The 15,145-nt window shown below is 43.6% G+C and overlaps 1 protein-coding gene across 2 annotated transcripts; it reads right to left on the bottom strand.

Moving 5' to 3' along the window:
• Positions 1–1,078: 1,078 nt before the first annotated feature.
• On the bottom strand, positions 1,079–14,642 carry LOC118401082 (cryptochrome-1-like). Of its 2 annotated transcripts, none has more exons than XM_035798296.2 (9): positions 14,070–14,642; positions 10,704–10,812; positions 6,482–6,624; positions 5,945–6,218; positions 5,304–5,756; positions 5,042–5,193; positions 4,530–4,732; positions 4,105–4,224; positions 1,079–2,089 (listed from the first exon to the last, which is right to left on the bottom strand). In XM_035798296.2, the coding sequence occupies exons 1-9, from the start codon at positions 14,225–14,227 to the stop codon at positions 2,004–2,006; spliced, it is 1,698 nt and encodes a 565-aa protein (XP_035654189.1). In that variant the 5' UTR covers positions 14,228–14,642; the 3' UTR covers positions 1,079–2,003. The 2 variants fall into 2 exon arrangements, with proteins under 2 accessions (XP_035654189.1, XP_052330779.1); XM_052474819.1 differs by lacking the exon at positions 14,070–14,642 and adding an exon at positions 12,329–14,026.
• Between the last annotated feature and the right edge of the window lie 503 nt (positions 14,643–15,145).

Genomic DNA, 15,145 nt, shown 5'->3' with positions numbered 1-15,145 from the left:
AGACCATGACAGACCCTCCACCTCGATCCCGCTCCAGAGCACAGGCTTCGGTGTAACGCTCATTCCTTCGACGATAAACACGAATCTGACCATCACTCCTGGTGAGACAAAACCGCGACTCGTCAGTGAAGAGCACTTTTTGCCAGTCCTGTCTGGTCCAGCGACGGTGGGTTTGCGCTCATAGGCAACGTTGTTGCCGGTGATGTCTGGTGAGGACCTGCCTTACAACAGGCCTAAAAGCCCTCAGTCCAGCCTCTCTCAGCCTATTGTGGACAGTTATAGCACTGATGGAGGGATTGTGCGTTTCTGGTTTAACTCTGATTTTTACGAATCAGCTTTGAAAGACAGGGTCCTGAAAAATGGACGTTTCTTTTTTTGCTGAGTTTATATTGTAGCATATAAATAGGTCACAAAACATGGCAAAAATGTTTAATTACAGGAAATAAGCTGTAAAACGTTCTGGAATTTTGCAAACCTATCCTCTCAGCCTCATTGCAAAATGTGTAGAATAGCATGAAATTAGCTTTGAAACAGCAACATTTTCTCTCTGCCCTATGGAAATATGTGTAAAATAGAACATTTAGATATAACATTTTCTTTAGCCTATGGTAAAATGTGTATCATTGTAGGAAGTCTCCCCCCAGAATATCCCTGGCTCAAACCTTGCAGGGGCCCAGCAAAGCTGTTACACCACTATTACTTTAGATTCATTGTATTTTGCATTTACTTTGTACTATTTGTATTATTGAACTTAAGTTGTAAAGTAAGTATCCTTGTGCGAGCCGGAGCCAGGCTCCTATTTCTGTAGTGTGAGGCAGCATGATGTACATGTACAGGACGCTAGTCTATTGCAGGGCCTTACCCGCAATTTATCTCAATGCTGAGTGCCAAGCAGTCACATCAGGTCACATTTTTGGTATGACCATGGCCAGGTATCGAACTCACAACCTTCCATTGTCAGGGTTGACACTAACCACAATGCCACTGAGTTGGTCATTGAACTTAAGACAACCAATATTTGCATGTGCATGCCATAAGCAAACCATTACACTAAAATAAATATTACTTTGAGCCAGTGTTCATTTTTTTAACCTTTTACTACAGATACATAAAGAATAGTCAATTTGTCAGTCTTCACACACAAATAACAATTGGGTTACAAGAAAACAAAATCATGCTATATCAAATTATTACTGTACAAATTGTGAGTTGAATCACTCACACACACACACACACACACTTATATACAGAAAGGGTTATATACTTCCCTTAAAACATTTACAAATGTGTTTATAAAATGTATTATGCACTTCTGCTGCCTTTAAATGCTCCTCAGAACCTTTGATTTCTGAATATCCAACAGCACTTGAAGGCGGCATTATACCCTATAGAATAACTAGGGGCATTTGACCTGACAATTCCAGGTTGGGTAATCGTGTTATCAGCTTGAGGCTGATGCCATTCCCAAAGGCTAAGACTGTATATTATACTGCACATAGCATGCCCTCAGACTCAAACACAGCCACCACCCAGTGTTCTTTCAGCAAATATAACTTGTGCATCCATGTTCTTTGAATTAATTATAGTGATGCCAACATTTCTATTCAAGACAGTTTGGTGGTGTGCATGTTAAAGAGAGTCATCTTGTGAGACAGCATTACCTCCCTCTAGTAACACTGGGGACAGTGTCACTGTGGACTTGTGATTTGAGCTGTGGGTTTGAGATTCTCCACAGAGACAGAAGGTCACAGACCATTAGTTCTCTGGGCATCATGTGGTTGGATGTTCCATTTAGCCAGCTGACTTCACAGAAAGCTGGCAGTTTGTGGAATGCTTGCAGCCTTCTCTCCTCCTCCATTCCTGCTGCTGCTCACATAACTGAGGTAGATGTGCTCCTGTAGAGTTGACAGAGTCAGGGAAGGAGAACGCAACGTTGAGGCGCTGGTCAATTCTGCTGGAGAGCAGAGTGGCTGGAATTCCCTCTTTCTTCTCCTCTTCAGGCACTAGTTGCTGGTCTGCCTCCGGGCCTTGTGGCTACAGCCCGGTGTGAGGTCCTCATTGCGACGCTTCACAACGACCTGTCCTCTGCCTGAATCAAAATCAATGATAATATACATTTTTAGATCATATACAGTTGAAGCCGGAAGTTTACATACACTTAGGTTGGAGTCATTAAAACTCGTTTTTCAACCGCTCCACAAATGTCTTGTTAACAAACTATAGTTTTTGCAAGTTGGTTAGGACATCTACTTTGTGCATGACGAGTCATTTTTCCAACAATTGTTTAGAGACAGATTATGTTACTGTATCACAATTCCAGTGGGTCAGAAGTTTACATACACCAAGTTCACTGTGCCTTCAAACAGCTTGGAAAATTCCAGGAAATGTCATGGCTTTAGAAGCTTCTGATAGGCTAATTGACATCATTTGTGTCAATTGGAGGTGTACCTGTGGATGTATTTCAAGGCCTACCTCCAAACTCAGTGCCTCTTTGCTTGACATCATGTTAAAATCTAAAGAAATCAGCCAAGAACCTCAGAAAAAAATGTGGACCTCCACAAGTCTGGTTCATCCTTGGGAGCAATTTCCAAATGCCTGAAGGTACCACATTCATCTGTACAAACAATAGTACGCAAGTATAAACACCATGGGACCACGCAGCTGTCATACCGCTCAGGAAGGAGACACGTTCTGTCTCCTAGAGATGAACGTACTTTGGTGCGAAAAGTGCAAATCAATCCCAGAACATCAGCAAAGGACCTTGTGAACATTCTGGAGGGAACAGGTACAAAAATATCTATATCCACAGCAAAACGAGTCCTATATTGACATAACCTGAAAGGCCGCTCAGCAAGGAAGAAGCCACTGCTCCAAAACCTCCATAAAAAAGCCAGAGTACGGTTTGCAACTGCACATGGGGACAAAGATCGTACTTTTTGGAGAAATGTCCTCTGGTCTGATGAAACAAAAATAGAACTGTTTGGCCATAATGGCCATCGTTATGTTTGGAGGAAAAGGGAGAGGCTTGCAAGCCGAAGAACACCATCCCAACCATGAAGCATGGGGTGGCAGCATCATGTTATGGGGATGCTTTGCTGCAGGAGGGACTGCTGCACTTCACAAAATAGAAGGCATCAGGAGGATGGGAAATTATGTGGATATATTGAAGCAACATCTCAAGACATCAGTCAGGAAGTTAAAGCTTGGTCCCAAATGGGTCTTCCAAATGGACAATGACCTCAAGCATACTTCCAAAGTTGTGGCAAAATGGCTTAAGGACAACAAAGTCAAGGTATTGGAGTGGCCATCATCACAAAGCCCTGGCCTCAATCCCATAGAACATTTGTGGGCAGAACTGAAAAAGCGTGTGCAAGCAAGGAGGCCTACAATCCTGACTCAGTTACACCAGCTCTGTCAGGAGGAATGTGCCAAAATTCACCCAAGTTATTGTGGGAAGCCTGTGGACGGCTACCCGAAACATTTGACCCATGTTAAACAATTTAAAGGCAATGCAACCAAATACTAATTGAGGTTGTAAACTTCTGACACACTGGGAATGTGATGATGAAATAAAAGCTGAAATAAATCACTCTACTGTTATTCTGACATTTCACATTCTTAAAATAATGTGGTGATCCTAACTGACGTAAAACAGAGACTTTTTACTAGGATTTAATGTCAGGAATTGTGAAAAACTGAGTGTAAATGTATTTGGCTAAGGTGTATGTAAACTTCTGACTTCAACTGTAATCTGATTATTTCCCTATGAAATTGGTTATGGAAAAATGCATTTCTGGTACGCATCTGCTTTGACTAATACTTTCCATTTCTGATCGGTATTACTATTCTGATCTACCCTTTGTTCAGTCAGGGAGGTCAATTAAAAGCCTATTCCAATCTGCAACCACTTATCATCCTTAGTAACATCAAGCCTGACAAGTACTATCACATGACACACCTTTCCCACCCATGCCACAGCCCACATCAGAGATGGATGAAGTCACAGTCAATCTCAGTGTAGATAAGATTAAGGTTAACACTGATCTTTGGAAAAATCCCAGTTTCTCTGTTGCAGTCAAGGAAGGAACTAAGGAGGATTGTTACCTGCTTGAGCGGCTCCCTCATTCTGGATTTCTTCATGGGAGTGCCCTGGCATTGGACCCGTCATGACCCCTGCACCGTATCCACTGTCATTAGGATTGGCATGCACTGTCGCGAGCAGCCCTGTGAAATGGAGACAGAGTTGGACAGTCAGTCTCTACCGCACCACAGCCCCCTAGACAATCATTGATAATGGTAACAATACAGGTATAAAAGAAAATAAAGTCACTGTATTCACAATCAATTTCAAAGTAGGAGTGCTGATCCCCCCCACTTTTATTCATTATATTTAAAAGTCAAAAGTTCTACTCCGTGACACTTTGTGAATAGCGTATCATGGAAATTGTTAGTGTCTGAAAATAGCTGATTTGCAGCAGACTTCAAAGCGATTAGCTGTACATTAAGCAGGTCATGCGCTCTGTGCTCACCCAGGCCGCGGTAGCAGGAGAGCTGTTGGTAGATCTGCTTCATCCTCTCCACGTTGAGGCGGCTGGCCTCGGCGTGGTGCACCATGGGTTTGGGGTAGTGCACACCGATCACGCACTTGGACGCCTTCTGCACGCTCTCGGGTGCGTTCCAGGGGTCGTAGATGTACTTGGCCGGGAAGCCCTTCAGTATGGGAAGATAGCGCCTGGAAAAAACAAATGGAGAAAAGACAGTTTAAAAAAAGGACCATGGTGACTTCTGAAATGAACAATAATGAAACAAATATCCCATGACATTTCTAGTTGGTACATCATGGAAATCTCATTAAGACTCTATGGAGTGTATAATGAGACATTGTAGTCTAGCAGGTCGTATACAAAATTGTTTGTCATGGCTTTCTGCATGTTCTACATGCCTTGTCACAGGCATGGTGAAATAAAACACTAAGGTCTAGTACAGTGTACCACACTGGTTAAAATTAGCAGTGGACAACTAAGTGCAGGGAAGATCTTACCGTATGTAGTCTCCGTTGGGGTCTGTCCTCCTGCCGAAGCCCACGGGGCAGTAACAGTGGAAGAACTGCTGGAAGAAGGAGCTGCAGGAGAGCCACATCCAGCTGCCTGCGTTCACACTCCAGTCTGCATCCAGCAGCAGCTCCTCAAATACCTGACAGGTACAGAAACACACACGCTGAGATACAAACAGAACAATGAACAGTCATACATACATCAGATTTCCCCCTGTCATCTCCTCTCTCCCCCTTCCCCAGTATCTACCTTCATGCCCTCCTCCCAGCTGATCCACAGGTCTCCCCGGGTCAGGAAGCAGGCCACGGCGTGTCTGGCCAGGTGGTGGATCCAGCCCTCCTGCCTCAGCTGGGTCATGATGGCGTCGATCCAGGGGAACCCTGTCCTCCCCTCGGCCCACTTGGCCAGCGCCTCTGGGTTGCGGTCCCAGGGAATCTGCACGCACACAGGGTTGCCCTCCATCTTGTCGAAGCAGGGGTTGTTGGTGGCCGTGGTGTAGAAGAACTCGCGCCACAACAGCTGGCCATAAAGTGAGAGGGGCGGAGAGCTGTTTTTCTTCACCTTCCTGTAGAGGTCAGTGAGTTTGAAGTAGAAGAGGCGACAGGAGAGGCAGCCGAAGCGGAGGTAGGGGCTGAGGCCCGTGGGGCTGGCCAGCAGGGAGTTGGAGTTCATCCGGGGACGCTCAAAGTTGGCCACCCACGCCTGGAACATAGAGGGTTAGGGTTTGAGTCAGGACCCCAGTGGAACCCGTCTATCTCACAGGCACATGACACACTAAGTTCTAAAACAGTCACATTTTCAGGAAGAAAACTGATTCCAACACAGGTACTGTATGTGTCCACCACACTGGTTCAGTAGTGGTGAGATATAAAGAAGGGACTCCTTCCCACCTTTCTCTCCAGGTGCCTCTCCAGGCGAGTGAGGGCCTCCGTCTCTCCCCCCGGCCATACTGCTGTAGCCAGGCCTTCTGTCTCAAAGCCAAGCTCCTCCAAGGACGGCACGCCAAACTTGTCGTCGTGGTCGTCACTGATGGGCGTGGCACACTTCCGCATGACCTCAGCGGTGATGGTCTCGGCGGGCATCTCCACGGCATCCATGTGACTTATGAGCACCTGGAAACGCTTGTAGGTGAGAGGGGACTGGCCTCCGTTCAGCTCGATGATCCTACAGAGACACATGGACAGAGATAGGGGAATTTAGTGCATCACATAAATTAAACTACAATGTTAGTGTTATGAATATGTTGCTAATACATCAGGTTTGCGTATTTGCGCAACTTGATGACTTAATAACAACAAGGTAATAACATTCTCATTGCTTTGACATGGGTTGTGTTCTCACAAGATCTAATATATGTCAGCCATGAACTACAGTAGCTAGATCTCCTTGACGGTGTGTGTGTATGTGTATCTGTAAGATTCACTCACTTGTCTAGGTCGTAGAGTGTGTGGGAGACTTTGACCGTGACTTCCACCCCGGCCTCGCTGGCCAGCTTTTGGATGGCGGCATCACGCTCCTTGCCGAAGGGCTCAGAGTCGTACTCGTAAGACAGCCGGCTAATCTGCCATTCCTGGGAAGTTGAGAGAGAGAGACAAGTTCAGACATGCCACAGTCAGACGCCATGGTAAATAGGGAACCTTTACTTTGGTAAAGATCAAGAACATGTAGGAAGTGCATAGAAAATACCATGGAATTCAAATAGTACTAATGTTCACATACAGATCAAGTGAAGACTGAATACAGTGGAAGCCACTCCTCAGTAAAAGGCACCTCAAGGACTCTCAGACCATGAGAAACAAGATTGGAGGAAACCAGGCACCACCTGGCCAATACCATCCCATCCATCGCAGTGGCAGGGACTGGGAGACTAGTCAGGATCAAGGGAAGATGAACAGAGCAAAGTACAGGGAGATCCTTGATGAAAACCTGCTCCAGAGTGCTCAGGACCTCAGACTGGGGTGGAGGTTCACCTATTTTTATTTGACCTTTATTTAACTAGGCAAGTCAGTTAAGAACAAATTCTTATTTTCAATGACAGCTGTTAACTGCCTGTTTAGGAGCAGAATGACAGATTTGTACTTTGTCAGCTCGGGATTTGAACTTGCAACCTTTCGGTTACTAGTCCAACGCTGAAACCACTAGGCTACCCTGCCGCCCCAGCAGGACAACGACCGTAAGCAAACAACCAAGACAACATGGGACTGGCTTAGGGACTAGTCTCACATGGGACTGGCTTAGGGACTAGTCTCGGAATGTCCATGAGTGGTCCAGCCAGAGCCCAGACTTTAACCCGATCGAACATCTCTGGAGAGACCTGAACATACAGTGCCTTGCGAAAGTATTCGCCCCCCTTGAACTTTGCAACCTTTTGCCACATTTCAGGCTTCAAACATAAAGATATAAAACTGTATTTTTTTGTGAAGAATCAACAACAAGTGGGACACAATCATGAAGTGGAACAACATTTATTGGATATTTCAAACTTTTTTAACAAATCAAAAACTGAAAACTTGGGCGTGCAAAATTATTCAGCCCCCTTAAGTTAATACTTTGTAGCGCCACCTTTTGCTGCGATTACAGCTGTAAGTCGCTTGGGGTATGTCTCTATCAGTTTTGCACATCGAGAGACTGAAATGTTTTCCTATTCCTCCTTGCAAAACAGCTCGAGCTCAGTGAGGTTGGATGGAGAGCATTTGTGAACAGCAGTTTTCAGTTCTTTCCACAGATTCTCGATTGGATTCAGGTCTGGACTCTGACTTGGCCATTCTAACACCTGGATATGTTTATTTTTGAACCATTCCATTGTAGATTTTGCTTTATGTTTTGGATCATTGTCTTGTTGGAAGACAAATCTCCATCCCAGTCTCAGGTCTTTTGCAGACTCCATCAGGTTTTCTTCCAGAATGGTCCTGTATTTGGCTCCATCCATCTTCCCATCAATTTTAACCATCTTCCCTGTCCCTGCTGAAGAAAAGCAGGCCCAAACCATGATGCTGCCACCACCATGTTTGACAGTGGGGATGGTGTGTTCAGGGTGATGAGCTGTGTTACTTTTACGCCAAACATAACGTTTTGCATTGTTCCCAAAAAGTTCAATTTTGGTTTCATCTGACCAGAGCACCTTCTTCCACATGTTTGGTGTGTCTCCCAGGTGGCTTGTGGCAAACTTTAAACAACACTTTTTATGGATATCTTTAAGAAATGGCTTTCTTGCCACTCTTCCATAAAGGCCAGATTTGTGCAATATACGACTGATTGTTGTCCTATGGACAGAGTCTCCCACCTCAGCTGTAGATCTCTGCAGTTCATCCAGAGTGATCATGGGCCTCTTGGCTGCATCTCTGATCAGTCTTCTCCTTGAATGAGCATGAAAGTTTAGAGGGATGGCCAGGTCTTGGTAGATTTGCAGTGGTCTGATACTCCTTCCATTTCAATATTATCGCTTGCACAGTGCTCCTTGGGATGTTTAAAGCTTGGGAAATCTTTTTGTATCCAAATCCGGCTTTAAACTTCTTCACAAAAGTATTTCGGACCTGCCTGGTGTGTTCCTTGTTCTTCATGATGCTCTCTGCGCTTTTAATGGACCTCTGAGACTATCACAATGCAGGTGCATTTATACGGAGACTTGATTACACACAGGTGGATTGTATTTATCATCATTAGTCATTTAGGTCAACATTGGATCATTCAGAGATCCTCACTGAACTTCTGGAGAGAGTTTGCTGCACTGATGCACAAGAACTCACTACTGTAATGGTCCAGGTTACAAAGTGGCTCAGTGACTCGTGTTTGCATCTCAATGTGAAAAAAACTGTTTGCATGTTCTTCACAAAGAGGGCAACAGATGCTACTGAGCCAGATGTCTATGTGTCAGGGGAGAAGCTCCAGGTGGTATCCGATTTTAAGTACCTTGGCATCATACTTGATTCCAACCTCTCTTTTAAAAAGCATGTGAAAAAGGTAATTCAAATAACTAAATTCAATCTAGCTCATTTCCGATTTATATGAAATTGTTTGACTACAGAGGTAGCAAAACTGTACTTCAAATCTATGATACTCCCCACTTAACATACTGCTTGACTAGTTGGGCCCAAGCTTGCTGTACAACATTAAAACCTATTCAGTCTGTCTACAAACAGGCTCTCAAAGTGCTTGATAGGAAGCCCAATAGCCATCATCATTGTCACATCCTTAGAAAACATGAGCTCTTGAGTTGGGAAAATCTTGTGCAATACACCGACGCATGTCTTGTATTCAAGATCCTTAATGGCCTGGCTCCCCCTCCACTCAATATTTTTGTTAAACAGAAAACCCAGACATATGGCAGCAGATCCACAAGGTCTGCCATGAGAGGTGACTGTATAGTTCCCCTAAGGAAAAGCACCTTTAGTAAATCTGCATTCTCTGTGAGAGCTTCCCATGTCTGGAATACACTGCCATCAGACACACATAACTGCACCACATATCACACTTTCACAAAATGCTTGAAGACATGGCTAAAGGTCAATCAGATTTGTGAACATGGTCCCTAGCTGTGTGTTGCCGCTTTCCATGTTGTCTGTAGCTTGTGATGTATGGAAACACTTTGTTGCTTTTATGAATTTTGTCTTGCTGCTTTTTGTTCTATGTTGCTCTGTCTGTATACTATGTCTTGCTTGTCCTATGTTGCTGTGTCTATGGTGCTATTGTCTATATTGTAATTGTTTTTAATAACCTGCCCAGGGACTGCGGTTGAAAATTAGCCGGCTGGCTAAAACTGGCACTTTTACTGAAACGTTGATTAATGTGCACTGTCCCTGTAAAAATAAACTAAACTAAACTAAAAAACTAAACTGAAAGTAAAGGGGCTGAATAATTTTGCACGCCCAATTTTTTGATTTGTTAAAAACGTTTGAAATATCCAATAAATGTCGTTCCACTTCATGATTGTGTCCCACTTGTTGATTCTTCACAAAAATATACAGTTTTATATCTTTATGTTTGAAGCCTGAAATGTGGCAAAAGGTCGCAAAGTTCAAGGGGGCCGAATACTTTCGCAAGGCACTGTAGCTGTGCAGTGATGCTCCCCATCCAACCTGACAGAGCTTGAGAGGATCTACAGAGAAGAATGGGAGAAACTCCCCAAATACAGGTGTGCCATGCTTATAGCATCATACCCAAGACTTGAGGCTGTAGCCGCTGCCAAAGGTGCTTCAACGAAGTACTGAGTAAAGGGTCTTAATACTTATGTAAATTTGATATTTCAGTTCTCTTTTTTTCTTATTTTTTGCAAAAATGTATAAAGACCTGTTTTTGCTTTGTCATTATGGGGTATTGTGTGTAGATTGACGAGGGGGAAAAACTATTTAATCAATTTTAAAATATGGCTGTAACGTAACAAAATTCGGAAAAAGTCAAGGGGTCTGAACACTTTCCGAAGGCACTGTATATCAAGACATTTGAGACGATATGACACAGTGGAAGTATAGTACAGTAACTGACTAGTTTAATCCCACGAGACTGTATTTCTATGGGGCATACTGTACTTTTATGAGACATACGTGTACAGTACACAGTGGCTGTGCAGTACTGTAAGTGTGATGGGTTAACTCTGATACGGTAGTGTGATGGTTTACTACTACAGTACAAGTGTGACAGTGTTAATTGTACCTTGAACAGCCTGGGGAAGACATCAGTAGGCTGGCCCCGGATGACAAACAGACGGGAGTGGAGCTTGCGGAGGCTGGCGTCTAGGTCCTCCAGACACTGGAGTAAGAACCTGGAATCAAACAGAGAAGATGATCAATGATTTGATCATATAATCAGAGAGGAAATCCTGCTCAGGATTCACAAAAAACCTGTCGCCTATTTTTATTATGTTTTATGGTATTTAGTTTAGTCGTTATACCAAGGTCACATGATGGATGTTCCAGCTCTCATTAGGCACGAGTGAACATATGATCCAGACATCCATCATGTGAGCCATGGCACAAATACATGTGGTAAGTACAGTTGCACCATATCAAAGGGCTTTACGTCATTGCAACAAAGCCTTTGAAGTGAATGTAAAGTGGTGATTGAATCAAAAAGAAGGCTTGTGGAAAGGATTCACAATCATGGGAATGTCAGCTGCTTCTCTCAGTGCAGAGAGCTTTATGCAGGGAGATTCTATTGAGAAAACATGTCCTTCACCACCAGATTATAAAAGCACTCTCAATTTTACATAGGCCAAATCATCTGCTGGTAGCCTATCATTTAAAACACCTAGTGGAAACATTGAGTGGAAGATCTGGCTGACTGAATGGAACATACTACGCTATGAGTAAGTCATGTAGAACAATAAGGTCTCTGTACCATCCCAGCCTTGTAGTATTTACATGACAACAGGAGGGCGCTCTCGGCTCACAGCAAAGTCCACAGTTTAACAAAACGATAGACGGCTCCATCAACTGGCAAAGCATGGCTAGTGGAACTACAAGCCCTCATTAGAATGTGGAGATTTTAAACTGTAATTCCGAGGTAATGGGTACACTAGCATAAGTGACAAGCCTGGGCCAATGGGGAAGGACTGCCCTACCTTAGACCTTCTCATTCTGCTGTCATATGATCCTCAAACTACATGGGAAGTGTTGACCACAAAATAATATTGACTCCTGCTGAAGCAAGCATGACATGAGTTATCATTGTATCATGTAGCCAATAAATTACTCCTTTAACTAGGCCTAATTTGTTATGACAACTTGGATATCAACCAAGTCAAGAGAGGGTGACTGTCTGAACGTTGTGTTCTGTGTTGGGTGACTGGACTGTCCCTTTAAGGAGGCATCAATTCATCCAGACCCTTATCTGAGAATGGTGTCCTCGTTTTGTGTTGCGGTCCTCCATTCACACAGTGAATGCTGTACTTGGAACTCGAATGAAACAGGTTTGGTAGAGCGTTTATCACAAGCAGCAGGGTTTAAAATATGATCTCTGAAAAGGTAATATAACCTATTATGCAACATATGACGACTAGCGGCCCTGCAAGCAATGTCATCATCATGCATACACTTGAACAGCAGGGTAATGCACGGTGACCACAAAGTGAACATCGCTGGGTATGCTAAATCCCATCTGAGACTCAGTTGTTCCACTCACCTGGAGCAGACTACACACACTGGGAACTTTATATTGACTAGGCCTAAATATATTCTAGCAGGCTGGTGCTGGTCCCAGAGGAGAAGTGTTGGCTCTTATAGCTAGCTAGGACAGCCTATGCCATTCTGTTCTGGCTGGTAAAGCTACAAGCTGCTTACCTATTGCAGATTCAGTCTTCCCAGTCTGGTGCAGGTCTACACTTTTGTTTCTGGTGTCCTTTGACAGCTCTTTGGTCTTGGCCATAGTGGAGTTTGGAGTGTGACTGTTTGAGGTTGTGGACAGGTGTCTTTTATACTGATAACTAGTTCAAACAGGTGCCATTAATACAGAAGAAGTTACAGGACTGTGAGAGCCAGAAATCTTGCTTGTTTGTAGGTGAGCAAATACATTTACATTTACATTTAAGTCATTTAGCAGACGCTCTTATCCAGAGCGACTTACAAATTGGTGCATTCACCTTATGACATCCAGTGGAACTTATTTTCCACCATAATTTGCAAATAAATTCATTAAAAATCCTACAATGTGATTTTCTGGATTTTTTTTCTCATTTTGTCTGTCATAGTTGAAGTGTACTTATGATGAAAATGACAGGCCTCTCTCATCTTTTTAAGTGGGAAAACTTGCACAATTGGTGGCTGACTAAATATTTTTTTGCCCCACTGTAATGTGAGCTGCCTGGCTCAATCTCCGGCTAATAGGGCAGCTACTATAAGAGAAGTCTAGATCTCAGGAGGAAGTGGGGTTGAGCGGTGGGTTGAATGTAGGTCAAAGCTGCGAGGACTGGAGAGGAGAATGTCATAACCACCCCAATGACACAGTGCCCCATTTCCAATGCCTGCCCGCACTCAGCCAGGATGGGGAGGGGGACTTACATAATCCTTACTGCTATGCATGTTCTTAAACCCTGCTGAAATGTAGGCCTACTCTCCAGGTGGTAATAGAAACTACTGAGAATAACCTGCGTACAGAGATGTTTTCGACATGGGTAATGCAGTCAGGTCATTCTCCTCTTCTCCTGCTCTAAAACAGGAGGTTATGCCTTACATGAACATTCTTATAAGTGGCCAAACTAAAGCAGCATAGTATGTGGGCTAAATGAAAGGGAGGGAATCCAAGGTAAATCAGTAATCAACTGTCCTTGGTGCCCTGGAATGCCCTTGTTTCCTGTGTGGCACACAGATGTACTTGTAATGCAATAATTGACAGTCAATATTTACTATAACTGTGTGCATAAGTGTGGTGCTAGGAAAGCCCTACTTTCCTGCCTAAGTGGTACACCACACCCACACACTAATGTCATTCATGACCACCTACAGCACTGGGATTCCTCCTTCTGGTGTTATGATAACCAAATCTGGGTTTTCCTTAACCTATTGGCCAAATGTGCATAAGTGGCGTCTGGCATGCCCACAAGGTCATAATCTATCGAAAAGGAAACCATGATGGATCCATCAGAGCCCCTAGGCAAATTCAGAAAGTGACAATGCAAAAAGCAGGGACCTGTGTGACCTACATCTGCGGTAAACACATCCGTGTTGGGTGAGTGCAATACGAGCCACTCAATTAAAACACGTCCTCTAATACAGGGGTTCCCAGACGCTTTCTATGGGAAACTGCTCACTCCCCTCATTGGTGGAGAGAATTTTGCAAGCTTAAAGCTTATTTCCTGCAATTCTATAAATGTTGTCATGGGGTGCAAATAAAATGTTGCAGTTAAACAAAAATACTAAATTAAATTTAAAAAACATTAGCTGACATGGCCTAGTTGATCTGGACATTTCTGACAAGTTATAAATAGCTCTAAGGTCTGCAATGACTAACATGACAAGAGGAACTGATGATGCACTACCCAATTTAGAAATTGCACCTTGTGCATTCTCCTATTAGGACCCCTACCTCCACCTGCTGATGCCCACGTTGGAGGACCCTGCAAACCAGGGGTCTAGGATGTAAACATAGCGAAGGGTGTCCGCTCCCCGGATCGACTCCTTTAGAGAGGGGTTGTCGTGGAGCCGCAGTCCCTTCCTGAACCAGTGGATCGTGTTGCCGACCATTTCACCTGCTGTCTATTCTAGTTATGTCCACGACTCGAGTCGTTGGTTATAGCGCTGATATCAAAACAAAATGCGTAGGAGCTAAAACAACAGCCCTTGCATGCCCAAACTAAGTTTCGGTTCTGTCGCCTAGATGGTTTTATAATGTAATGTTATACTATTTTTTATATTTTTTATTAACCTGTTATAAACGATGTTCGACCTGATGGCTAGCAGCTCGAAAAATGTATAATTGCCTTGTCGTATCTTGCTATTTTCCAGATACGGAAGAAGAGCGAGTGAACTAAAGTACAGTAGGTAGAGCGTTTTGATGAGAAATGAAACTGTCTTCCAGTATCACTCGAATGTATTTTCATATTCTAAGAAAATGTTCCCTGTTGAAATGAACTTTCTTTGACAACGGCTCCGCCCAAAGAGGTACGCGGATAAGAATGAACGAATCTGATTGGTCAATGTCACCAGTTATGTAACGTTTCCTCGCTCACGTTTCGGTAGTGTGCTTACTCCTATCTTATGTTTTTCCACAGGCATCACTTATACACGGTAAATATCCACACAACACACTATTTGACGTTTAATAAGTTATTTACAGATTACTTTAAACACCATAGTCTGAATATCGATCTTATTTTGGATGTTATTGACAAAAATGTGTGCCGCCTGCCCGCGTCATGATTATTTACGCAGGACCCGGATGAACACATGTACTAGAAAAAATGATTATGCAAGTGTATCTGTAGGCCTAGTGGGCAACCCATCACCATCACACGTCTAAGCATGTGATGAATGTCAAATACTATCTGTCATGAGACTATGTACCACTATGTATTTACGTTAAAATGCCATAATTTCAAAATGGATTCAAACCAATTAACTATTCTTGCCTAGATATTATGCATGCCTACCAATGCAGAATTT

The sequence above is a fragment of the Oncorhynchus keta genome, chromosome 22 (genome assembly GCF_023373465.1).
Source record: "Oncorhynchus keta strain PuntledgeMale-10-30-2019 chromosome 22, Oket_V2, whole genome shotgun sequence".
Taxonomy (NCBI): Eukaryota; Metazoa; Chordata; class Actinopteri; order Salmoniformes; family Salmonidae; genus Oncorhynchus; species Oncorhynchus keta.
The sequence above is the reverse complement of the archived record's forward strand: the minus strand, read 5'-3'. Positions and strand labels throughout refer to the sequence as shown.